A 13,097-nucleotide genomic window follows, 5' to 3' on the forward strand; every position below is an offset into this window, starting at 1 on the left:
CTTCATGTGAGCCCCAAACCTGGAAGCCTTGGCATTCAGATATCCCTGGCCAAAAGGTTGAAAGAGCAAGCTAGGAGGAAAGCCTAAGAGCAATCCCTCATCGCCATAAATTGTGTAGCCAAAATCCACCCATTAGGAGGCTTTAGTAGACAACCCTCAGCTGCACCAAGTCATTCAAGGCTGAAAAGAAGGGGATCTCCCCTGCCAGATCAGTAAGACCACCTGGGCTGAAACCATCATTATGGTATCTCCTCTGCTGGGTTGTATTCTAGCGCTTGGTGGGGTAAGGTGACTAAAGCAGAGGCAACTGGGAGTCTGAATTCCCATACCCTCTTCTCATTTCTGCTGTTGGTTTCTGATGTGACCTTAGCCAAATTACCAACCCTCCCCGTGTCTGGGTTTTCCCAGTTATCAGACAAGAATAACAGTTTCATTCTGCATCACATGGACTTGATTAATTCAGGATTGGCTTAGAAATGGACATGTGCTATACATCCAGATACCAACACCTTCCTGTGGTGTAGAAGCCCTGTTCTGGGTGCAAAGCTGTCTGCCTGGAATGTTTTCCACCCTAAATCTGCATCCTGACTGCAGAGATCCCTCGCTGTCTAGGAGGACAGAGATGATGGATGGCAGAGCTAGGGAGGAACCTTCCCAGAGGCCTGGTTTTGCTTGTTGATGATGTGGCATTCTGATACGTGTAATGAGGTCTCTTGTTCTGTGCCAGGCTTTAATAACCCAGCTGCCTGCAAGGCCAAAAAGGATACATAAATCTGAAGTGAGCTCCAGCTACTCAGATAGGAGTCTCTTCTGCTGCAGGGATTCAGATCCAGCTATGAGGAATAAAACTAGCCAAGCTCCGACTGAATCTGGTAAAACACCTTGCTCTTCATTTTATTGCTGTGGCTCCCAGCCTGTGTTGGGGCCCTTTGTGCTAGGTGCTATATGGACATATAGAAGATATTCTTCCTGCCTTCAAAAGCTATGGTTGCAGCCAAGCAGGTGATCAGTGGGTGTGCTTGATAAGAGCAGCAGAACCACTGTCTAAGCTGCACTTTAATAAGAAACACTTAAGGCACCTATACAGTTATGGACCTCTGCTCTGACACATGCTAATTAGCACATGTTGGAGCAGACTCAATCCAGTCTGCTGCGGGTCTGCTGAAATGTGCCAATTAATGTGCTCCAGAAGCCTCCGCATCATATGTATTCAGCATCCCCACATTTCAAAATGGTGATGGAGCACTTTAACTAAAGCTCTTTGAATGAGCTGTAGTTAAAGTGCCCCCACCACCATCTTGAAGTGCAGGATGCTGAATACATGCGACACTGAGAGCACTTTAATTAGAGTGGCTCTCAGAGTGGCTCTAATTAAAGCACCCCTCCCTTCCACCTCAGAGCACGTGTATAGATGGACTTAGAGGTGTAAAAGAGTCACAATTCCCTTTTCTGCATTTGTGGAAATAGTGCCAGGTCCTCTGCTGTTTCAAACAGCTGGAGTTGTGTTGAAGTCAAATTCCAGTTGGGATCAGACCTGCATGTGGGTAACACTACTATCTGGGTTATAACAGCACAGGCCAAAACCAACCCAAACTTATGGAAAGGTTGTAAATCTTCCTGCATCACAGGTTAAGCCAGCTACTGATTAGTGGGGCTCAGGAGGAAGTTTCCATACAGGCTGGTTATCCCACAGCTGCTGCTCTGGGGTCCTTGTGTCCTTTCCTCCAAGCAACTGGTCCTAGCCACTTATCCGAGACAGGGCATTAAGCCAGATGCAGCCTTGGGCCGCTCCTATCTGGTGGCTCCTCTGCTGAGTTACACCCACTAAGAATCTGGCCTTTTTATCTCTGATTAAGACTATTTTAAGTGGATTTAACATAGCACTCTCTGACTGAAGTCTGGACCTTTTTCTTACTGTTATAAAACAGCTTTGGAGCATCAAAACATGAGCTTGAATCCAATCTGACAAAGAAAAACAGTCTTATCTGCTAAGGTTTAGAACAAAAAAGGACCATCACCTGATCCCATGATAGGGAATCCAAACAGAGGATCTCTTATCACAGCTTTGACTTCAGGCCAGTTCCTAGCTACCTTCTCACCCTCCCCATGGGGTGTCAATCGCCCTCTGGGCTGGTGCGGAAGAATAAATAATACAAGACACTTGTGTTGGTGCAAGTTGCCAAGTGACATGTCCTCAACTGCTGTGTTGTTTCTGGTACCTAGCTGGATTATGTGGGTCTATTTCATGATTCTCTAACATGCCACTGAGCTGATGAAGCACCCTGATGTGAAGTGGCACCCAACCAGGTTTCCTGGAGAGCACTGATACAATGTTGATGAAGCAAACTTGAAGGTTTGAGGGTGAATGTCAGAAGAAGAGCCTAATCCTGGAGCGGTGCTGAGTACTTCTTATTTGCAGGGATTTTAGGGCCAAATCCTCACTTAGCAGAGTGGCTAAGCTCACAGTACTCAAGTTACCTCCAGCATGGAACAGGTCAGTTGCATCCATGACCATCAAGTTCATGAGATGCTATAGCTTCCATAGCCAGAGACCTCATGCCCTGGGGCTGGGGCAGCTTGGATGGGATTGTACATAGACATGAGGGGCTGGGTAAGGCCAAGACTCATCTTAGTGTCTGAAGGGATGAGAGTTTAACCATACTAATATCTGCCTCTATATGTTTGTGCTTAACCAATGTTTGCTACCTGCAAAAAACCTACATATCCTATGATGGAGGCAATGGGCTCTGTGTGGGCATGGAGGAAGGCTAGTGGGGGAAGAATGGTCCATTGGTTTGCTTGATGAAACTCTGTAATTTATCTGACTGCAAAGCTATTTCCCCCCCACCTTTCCCAAGGACCCACCCAATTTCTCTTCCCAAACCAGGTGCCTTCTCACCACCCCAACCTTTCTATAGAGTCCTCCAAATCCTTCAGCCATCATTCAGGGGTGAGGCAGAAGCAGCTTACATGGGAGGTGTCAAACTTCTGGCCTGTGGACTGAATCCAGCCCTTTATACCACCCCTGCCAGCCTGGTGGGCTACTGTCAGGCTACTACCAAGTTACTGGAAGTTGAGGGTATGGCTACAGAAGGGTAGGGCCTACCACAGAATTTGGGGCTCCTGGGCTCTGCTGGACATGGCTTTGGCAGCAGAAGAGCAAGCAAAGGCTGTGTGAGATAACCCTTGTTTGCCCTGGGGCCACTTAGCTCACCACTGCCAAACTCCTGATGCCCTACCACCCCTGCTGCTGGACCTGCTGGTCCTGCAGATCCCGTCCAGGAAGAACTCTGGAGTCCAGATGCATCCCAGGGCTCAGGGCACATTTGAAACCTCTGGGTTACCTCATAATTACATATGTGCCATGTCTCAAGAGTGCATCCAGTTTTCCCTAGAACACAGAGTGGCATATATGGAGGCATGGTAGGCCTTTTCATCTCAGCTCACTCACAAAGATCCACGGTGGTTGGAAGCAAAATTCACCAAAAGAGTCCAAGGTTATCATTCCACTTCAGAGCCCATTCAATGAGATACAGACTCACTATGGCTTTGTTGGCACCAAGAATGCTGGGGAAGCAGGGCAAGTGCTGTGGCAGCCTGCCTCAAGCGTTTTCCTATCAATGGGATGTGCATGGTACAGAAGGACTTCCAGTCATTTCCCAATGTGAACTTGATACTATATTGTGTAGATCTGCACGCTCTTTTGCTCTCGGGCATGCCGTTATTTGCAACTGCTAATTCATGCAGAAAAACATGATCAAATGTAGACACATCCACAATGGTAGAAATACCAGGGGCTCCCTCTGCTCTGTTATTTTTTTTGAGGGGGGGTGAAATTCCCTCAAACCCTTAGCGTGGATTCCTTTGAATTCCAGCCTAGGTAGAGGTGAGGGAAAGGTCACTACTGATAACAAAGGGCAAAGGACCAGGCCTGCTCTATGGCTCTTACTTCCAGAGAGGGAGTTAAAACAAGCATGGGGGGGCTTTCTCCCAACCATCACCTAGGAACAATCAGTCATGGCAGTTGGCTGTGTCAACAAATCATCATCTACTGGCAGAAGAGAGTTGATAAGGATTTGGAGCAAGTGACACAATCTTCCCAGGTTCTCCCACAAAGACTAAAATAACCTGAAGGTTATGATGGCCCCGCCACACCAGAGCATTGGGAAAACTAATCGGCTAATGTTTACACAGCACTTAGAGACACAATACACTAAGTATGTATTAGGGTATAATAAAAGCCAGACAGGCCAACATCTCCAAAAAGGTACTTAGGATTCTGGGGACCCACTATGAGATATTTTCAAGGGAAGGATATTTCAGGGGATGGATGCTCAGTACTTTCTGGAAGCAAGTCCCCCTGGAAAATGCCACCCAACAATGGAGGGTCTCAGTGTCATGAGACACTTCTGAGAAACTTAGTCAGCAAAAGCAGTGATTAAGTAGTATTAAAGGAATGTAGCCCATCAGTAAGAAGAAGCATTCTTCATCCAAGCTGCAGCATTGTTAGAAAGGACACACCAATGATTCCAAATATTTCTTGGGCTATTTCTTCCCTGGCACAATCTCTTTGGACTTCAATACAATTCTACCAGTGGTGAATTCAGTCCTCTGACCATTGGTTACCTCTAACATCACAGAACAAGACCCTGCTCCTATTGACATCAATGGGAATTTTCTGTGGTAGGTGGATTGGGCCCTTAGTACAGCATGTGAGAATTTCCTGAGGTCTGATCCACATTCAGGATAGAATCCTATCCATTCTGTGGGCCTTAGATGAAACCTAAGGGAAGATTTATTATATCTATAATAAAGGAAAGAGTGTGGCTATCTTACAGGAAAGCTGGATAAGAGCTGACAGCAGATTGCCCTTCTGCAGACGACCTTGGAAACATGCATCTTTGAAACATGTATTAACTTTATCACTCAGCTATTCAAACTACTTCAGACTCTGACAGCAATATGCAGTAATTTATACGTATCTCCTTATAACATTCCTTTGTGGGAAGGAGGGGAGGCAATTATTGCACAAACCTAGACTGTGATCCTGCAGGTTCTCACACACAAGTAACTTTATATACAAGCTCAGCCCCATGGGAAGTACTCAGGCATAAAGCCCCAATCTTGCTAAACACTTAGGGTTTGTCTACTAGGGAAATTAGCCAATGCAGTGAGAGTGGAATAACTATTCTGACTTCTGTTGGCATAGCTAGAGGGGAAGAGTGATCCTGCTCCAGCTGTGTTGGTCCATGTTCCTACATATGGCAAGCCCCTTAATCACATGCATAACTTTATTCAAATCAGTAGCTCCTTTGCTATTTGGTAAGCCATACGGGCCTTCTCAGGCTTTATAGTGTTAGTGCACACAACAGACTAGTTGCTCCTACCCCCTCTCTCCCCCCACTTTTTTTTTTAAAGCACTAAAGCCCAAAGAGACTTTTGGATGGGAGAAGTACAAAGTAATACTAAGCATGACATTGGCAAACTTATTTATTTATTTTTTTTTAAAAAAAAGGAACAACACATTTGTGTTATTTAAAGACAAATCACACTTTTCTTACTGATTAAAAAAAATATATCATTCATTAAAAGGTCCTAGGCAGTGTCCACCTGCAATGAATTGTTATGAATTGTTACCATTGGGTTATGATCAATATATACATGGCCTTCTCTTCCAAGAAGGATTTCTGCTCTAAAACACATTCGAATATATATATATATACAGCTGTGCTCCTTATAGCTATCCTGGCTCTGACCCCATGGCTTTAAGAACACAATGTGCTCCTCCCAAGAGGAGATAAAGAGGTTACAATGTACATGCATTAGCAGGAATTAGATATTCCTCCCCAGCTAAATGGACTGGGTTTTTCTCCTTTCAGCTGGTCAGTGTCTTTCATCAAGAACAACTGTGTGATGAGTTGGAGGTACTCTGTGGGGCTTGGATTTAGCACCAGACAGGGTGATTTGGGGAAGGAAGGGGTTGAAGGCACACTTTAATTGACTTCTATAGAGCTCAGCCACACTAAGCCAGCTGTGAAAACATAGCAGGCCTAATTAGTTCACATCAAAGGGACCCCACCTCAGCCGGACTGGGGCTCCCTCCCTGGATTTCTCTCAGCCTCTCTGGTGTATTCCCTCCAGTTTACAGAAAGACATGCACATAGAAGAAAGCTTTCCACATGCGGTTTCCACCCCAGAAGACAAGAGGTTCCTTCTCCTGCCCCTGCGAAGCCCAAGGTTTTGCATATAATTATTTATTCAAGCAGCAACTGTGGGCATTTGTCACTTGTGACCTCACTGGAGAGTTCTGCTTAAAAACGGATGGCACCAGATGGGCCTTTTAGGGTGCAATCCTGTCAGCTTCTCTGCAGAATCAAGCCCCCGTAGTTCAATGGAGTTTGTCCCCCAGAACAGCTGATTGGGGCCTGCAGGAGATGGAGGTCAAGCCAAGGGGCTCCCCATGCTCCCGTCATAAGCCCAACACAAAAACCTAGGTAGATGGGGCTGAATTCTAACTTGCTTTTCTCTCTCCTCTCCCCCTACCTCCACCTCTTCTTCCGGCTGCTCCAAAGTCTGTCAAACTTGCTCTGGGGCTGCAGCTTCCTTCTAGCTTAGAGCTATCTTTTTTCTGTCTGGAAAAAGAGTTTTGAATTTATTAAACAGCTCAGATTGCCTCATGCTGCTCTGAGCACACATTTGCAACCGCATGCCTTTAAAGAAGCAAATCTTACTTCACGATTAGGCCATCTCTAGTCTGATGCAAGAGAATGAGCTTATTTATTTAAAATTTCTGCAGTTGTGTTGAGCACGAAGAGCAAAGAGACAGGCGCGTGCACACATACCAGCTTACATGAACCTGGGGATGTTTCTCCCTTGCCTAGATCAAACTTTCTACAGTCTTTTCATACACTGCAACAGCTGGGCTCTTTAATGCATTAAACAGACTCCTGCTTTTCTTGAGAGTTTAAGGGAAAATCTCCATTTCAAAGCCAGTGTGTCAACTTTCCACACTTAACTGGGAACAAAACCCTCCCATTCCTATTAAAAAAAAAAAGAAAGAAAGAGAGAGAGACAGAGAGAGCCACCCAATTCAACTTTAACCTAAAAGAGAGTTATGTGAAAGGCCTTTGTATTTAGTCACAAGGTAGGGTCCTTGGCAATCTCCTACTCCATAAAGAATGATACCAATTATTTGTTAAAATTATATCACTGGGAACTTTAGAACAAGAAAAGTGTTTACAGAAAAATCTTAAGCAGCAATTGCAGATGCATCATTCAAAGCAAGAGGACCCACCACCCATCTGAAACAATGAACACTGAGGGTCCCCAGCTACTGGGGAGGTTTGGTTTGTTTGCGGTTTTTTGTTTCTTTGGGGGGAGGGAAGCAGAATTTGGCACTTTCTAGTACATCCATTTGTACTGTAAGTTATCCAAAGCCAACAGCAAGAGATGATTGCAGGCACAAAGATCACAAAGAAGACAGACAAATTCAAACTTTTTAAAGTTACGTCCCTTCAACACTTTTTTCAAGCAAGGGCACTGAAAGTTTCATTTTAAAAAAGAGAGAGACACACAGACCTTGTGTTTCTTGGTGAAGGGTTTACATTCCCCTATCCTCTAGCAATTTGCACACTGCATTTTGTCTATTAAAAAACAAAGGATGTTAAGCAGAGTTGGGTGTGATCTATCTTCTAAGAGTAAACTGAAATGCCTTTGTACAACCAAATAACAAGAAACAGCTGCTTGTGATCTCAGCTGATTAACAAGCCTGATTTAAAAGTGCACAAATAGATGGATTTTAAGAAACATGAATGGAGAGGCTTCTCATCTGTCAACAGTAAAGTTCAGGCCCTCGGGGTACTGTCTTTCTCCTGCAAGAGTTGAGGACACCACTGACACCTAAAGCCGAGCACAGCGCAGCTTTCCTGGAGCTGCTGCAAGTGTTGGCACTGTATAGAACCCTGGCAGCTACATCAAGGAGGAGCTAATTTAAAACATTCCCTTTCAATATACATTTGCAGTTTCAAGACTTGGGACAAGATAGTTAAAAGCAACTAGCCATTTTGGCTGCTTGACATGAGAGGCCCCAATTTTCAGAGGGTTGTTATAAAGGCTTAAAGGCACTCACAACCTCAGGTACCCCAATTTGAGCAGCCCCCAGAAAGTGCTCGCTGCTTTTGAAAATCGTAGCCAAGATGTGCACTGGATTAATAACTGGGACTCTGACAAGAGATCAGTTTGTTCTGGCATAGCAAAGCACCATCCAAGTCACACGTCTTGGAGTATGATCTAGGATCAGTTGGAAGATGGCAATTTTTTTTTAAGGGACCCACCCTTCTCCCTCTTTAATAAGGACTGGGGTACAAAAGGCAGCTGGAATGTATTTCTTCTTTATCTATAAGGACCATTTTGATACAGGACACATGTTCACAGCTTACCACTCCCATCTGGTTCACTTTAGAAAAAGTCTTCCCCTATTCCCTATTTTAGATTTTTGAAACAAACATGCATACAATTAAAACAAGTTCCTAAACTCCCTTCTAAAGTCCTCTTTATCTCAGGAAGGTTGGGGAAGGATATTTTTTAAAAGTGAAATAGGTTGACCTAGGGGTGGGAGGGATTGAGTGCAGGGGTTAATATCTACCACTGTTGCAAACCCCCAATTTTTTTCAGTCTCCTCATCCTGCTTACATTGGAAAACATCTGCAGGCCTTGTAAATGTCACCATGAACATTTTTTTCTCAGGAGGGGGAAGGAAAGAGAGAGGCAATATAAATATATAAAAGCCATCTTGATTAAAAATGTAAAATAATAGCGAAAGTTTGTGGGGGAGAGGGAAGGAGCAAACACCCCATTTAACATGAGCCTAACAGCAGCAGGCAATAAGCAAGCAAGCATCTTGATTCTCTCTACATTTTAAATACTTGAGTGTGCTTTTCAAATCCCCTTTCCAAACCACCATAGGAAAAAAATATTGATACATTGCCCCCCCACTACCCTCCCCCACACTCACCATTGGAAAAATTAAACTGGATCCAAGAAGTTTTTCCTTTCCACAATCCATACTGTAGACAAACTTGACAATTTAACTCTTTAGTAACCTAGCCTGCCTTTGAGGGTTTTTTAAAAAATATAATCATATATACCAAGCTACATTCTAATTAGCCAAGACTGGATGGCATTCTCCAGTGAATTTCTGGAGAGTTTGAGTAAACAGGATCAGGACATGCATATTACTACTTGATTAAAGCCATTTTGAGAACACACTTCATTTACCAGTGAGGCACTTTATTGTGGGGAGGGAAGTCAATTTTTGTATTTGCTGATTTTGATCAAACCAGTTTTCAGCCTGGAGGAGCTGAAATCTATCCAGTAAAATTAAAGAGTTCAGATTGGAAACCAATTATTTCTAGTATTCCTGGGTTTTGGCTTTTTCAACTCAGAGGTAAAGAATTTCATATAAATATTTTCAGCATTCCTCTTTTAAAACATACTTCCTTTTCAGGACAGCCGTTAGCATTCCCCCCATTGCTACCCAGAGGCAAGTTTGCAAACCAAATTTATTTAATTTCTTTGCTACCTCATCATTTTTTTAGAAGTCCCCCACCATCAAAAACAAAAGAACTAACCTCCCCCCCAAACAAACTAAAAGAAAATTGAATTAAACAAAAAAATAGGATTGAAACCAATCTTTGTATATGATCGTGGGAGCAGTTTCTATACATTTAGTTTTAATGCTTCCAGTTTGGAGCCTGGAATTGCTTCAGAAACAAGTTTCAAAGCATGCAGCGGCAGTATCCTCATTCATGCTTTTAAAATGATCTTTTTGCTGATCTGTGCAGTAGCCTAGTGATTCGGAGAATTACAAGAGGTATAGCATTCTTGTAAAATCTGGAAATTAAACTTCAAGAAAACTTTGAAAATGGTATTCCAGATAGGTTAAAAGAGTAAAAAAGATAAATCTATCCAATGACTATAAAGTTAGAGAAAATTTTCTTAAGCTTTCTATCAGTTTTCAGGTATAGGAGGGTTCTAGTTCACATCAGCAAATGCCTACAAAGGCACAGAAACCCATTTGGGTCCCCCCCACCCAACCCCAAGCTGTAACTTTAATAAAAACTCATTTCCCGATCCCATGTCTGAGAGCTTTTGTAACAGAAAGGCTTCCCAGCCCACTTATTGCCTTCAAAAGATGCCTACCTGTAGAAAAAGGGCATCACACACAAAAAAACTCTTGAATTTCTGTTTCTAATTGTTATAATTTTGGGTTATAGCTCTTCATTTACGAGAAGAAAAAAACCCGCAGAAGTTGGGTTCTTTTTTTTTTTTTGTTCTTTTTTACTCAACTGTATTTGCAAAGATGACAGCTTAAACGGGAATGAAGTGTAGAAAGAGACCGTTGTACACAACATTTTGGAATAAATATACAATGCCAAAAAATAGCTTTTAGGAGAATGGGAGAGGCCTCTAGTTAAACTGTGGGTGCTGATGAAAAAAAGAATTGCTGATCTGGGGGTTGCTGTCTTCATGCATCAATCCCATGTGCCTTTGTCCTTTAAAGGAGAAAAATGTGGGAAACCGTGGCTTTTCCCTTTCAGGCTGTCAGAGTTCCAGCCTGCGAGGGGCTGCTTGGGGCCCCCCATGCTTCATATACCCACCCCCTGCCCCACACACTGGGGGCTGGGGCCTGGGGGCAGCAGGTTGGGAGCGAGGGCCGCTGAGGGCCACTGGGTCGGAATTGGCCACTGATGTTTACAAATGGGTCCTGGTGCAAAAATGATTGAGAACTACTGCACTAGGATATCCTCGTAGCCAGTACACCCTGCTGTCGGAATAAAAAAAGAAGGGAAAAAGCCCCTTAACAAGTCTCTTCATATACAAAAAAAACAAACTTTCTTCGTAAATTTCCAGAGAAAAGGGGAGATTTTTTTAAGATGTATCCAAGTCTGCCTTTAATACAGAACAGCTTCCATAATCTCCACATCAGGGGAACAGCGATTACAGATCTGGCTTTTATGGAAGTTCAACTGAAAATGTTCCCCCACAGCCAACACAAACAGAAAATCAGTCTCTATGGCTCCATGTAGAGGGAGGTATTGCCAAGTCAGAGTAAGGAGAAAAAAAAAAACCTTTAGTACCAAAGAGAGGAGAGGGGAAGAGATCTGCCTTGCCCTCCCCCAAAGTTTCTGGATCTCTTTGTGTGTGTGTGGATTTTTTTTTTAAATAGAAATATATAATTAAATTTACAAATGCTATTTACAGGTTTAATTACAAAAGACACCCTTAGATGTTAATAAACCTAAAACAAAGGTTGTTTAGATTTTAATTAAAAAAAGAGTTTTAAATATTTTTTCTTCTGCCCCAGCTCTCTTCCCCCTGCCCATCCTTTCCTCTAGCTTCTCTCCTGGGCGAGTGCGCCAGTCCCCCTAGCCCTGCTCACACTGTGGTCTCCCCATGCTTGCTGTTAGTTAGCCGGGTGTAAAACTTCCGCCAGGAGTGCAGGGTTTTGCCCGACCAGATCCAGAACCCAGAGGTGATGCCCACAATGAGAGTCATGAGATACTTGATCATGTAGACAGTGAAGTCGGGGGTCATGCGCGGCGTGTACTGGAGCGGGCAGGGGATGGCCAGGCTCTTGCAGTGCTGGCTGATCCAGCTGCGCTCCCAGTGCTCCCTGAAGGCCTGCTCATAGAAGTAGCAGGCAATGACGATGGTGGCAGGCACAGTGTAGAGCACGCTGAACACGCCGATGCGCACCATCAGCCGTTCCAGCTTCTCGGTTTTGGTGCCACCGTGCTTCATGATGGTCCTGATGCGGAAGAGCGACACGAAGCCAGCTAGCAGGAAGGAGGTGCCAATGAACAGGTAGACAAAGAGTGGTGCCAGCACAAAACCACGCAGCGGGTCGATGTTGTTGAGCCCCACGAAGCAGACACCACTCAAGAGGTCACCGTCAATCTGCCCCATGGCAAGGATGGTGATGGTCTTGACGGCTGGCACGGCCCAGGCGGCCAGGTGAAAGTACTGCGAGTTGGCCTCAATGGCCTCGTGGCCCCACTTCATGCCGGCAGCCAGGAACCAGGTGAGGGAGAGGATGACCCACCAGATAGAGCTGGCCATGCTGAAGAAGTACAGCATCATGAAGAGGATGGTGCAGCCCTCCTTCTTGGTGCCCTGCACCACAGTGCGGTAGCCATCATCCTGGAAGCGCTCGTTGCAGACCACCCGCTCCTCCAGTACGAAGCCTGCAATGTAGGCCACTGACACCATGGTGTAGCAGCCTGAGAGGAAGATGATGGGCCGCTCGGGGTAGCGGAAGCGCTGCATGTCCACCAGGTAGGTGGTGACGGTGAAGAAGGTGGAGGCACAGCACAACACGGACCAGATGAGGATCCAGATGCGAGCGAAGCGGATCTCATCCTGGTTGAAAAACATGTGGCCGTCTCCACGGGCCGGCTCGCAAGGTGCGGCGCAGTCCTTCTCACCCAGGAACTTGTAGTTGAGGTAGCTGGGCACCTTGAGTGCCCGCGGGCAATGGAAGGGGTGGTCCAGCGTGGCATAGCGTGGTGCCCCCGGGGTGCCCTGGCCAGCCAGCGGCGTGGCACTCGTAAGCAGGGCTGGGGAGCCCCCGTCCTCCGAGTGGTTCTGGCCCACACAGATCTGCTCAGCGCCGTGGCGCGGGAAGTGCTCGCAGCGCAGCCGCTCGGGCCACTGGAAGCCGAACTTGTTCATGAGGGCCTCGCAGCCCTGGCGGGCCCGCTCGCAGATGGAGCGGCAGGGCGGGATGGCCTGCTCCAGCACCGTGCACACGGGCGCGTACATGGAGCACAGGAAGAACTTGAGCTCGGGCGAACACTGCACCTTGACCAGCGGGTAGAACTGGTGCACCTCCAGCCCCGCATCCTCCTGGTTGGTGTGGCCCAGCAGGTTGGGCATGATGGTCTGGTTGTAGGCGATGTCCGTGCAGAGCGGGATGGAGATGGGCTGGCAGTAGCCGTGGTCCGGGATGGAGATGCCGCGCTCGCCGTTGTACTGCTGCTGCGCCGGCGCCTGGCCCCGCGCCGCCACCGCCAGCGCCAGCGCCAGCAGCAGCCGCG

General features: G+C 45.9%; 1 protein-coding gene across 1 annotated transcript in view; it reads right to left on the reverse strand.

Annotated features, from left to right (window-relative positions):
* Positions 1–10,924: 10,924 nt before the first annotated feature.
* FZD2 (frizzled class receptor 2) overlaps positions 10,925–13,097 on the reverse strand; it is a 7,589-nt gene continuing 5,416 nt past the window's right edge. Inside the window, exon 2 of the mRNA XM_019523548.1 lies at positions 10,925–12,962. Coding sequence (XP_019379093.1) covers positions 11,437–12,962 — 1,526 coding nt within the window. The 3' untranslated portion in view covers positions 10,925–11,436. The remainder of the gene's footprint in view (positions 12,963–13,097) is intronic.

The sequence above is a fragment of the Gavialis gangeticus genome, unplaced genomic scaffold, assembly GCF_001723915.1.
Source record: "Gavialis gangeticus isolate Ggan-Ray unplaced genomic scaffold, GavGan_comp1, whole genome shotgun sequence".
NCBI classification, from domain to species: domain Eukaryota; kingdom Metazoa; phylum Chordata; order Crocodylia; family Gavialidae; genus Gavialis; species Gavialis gangeticus.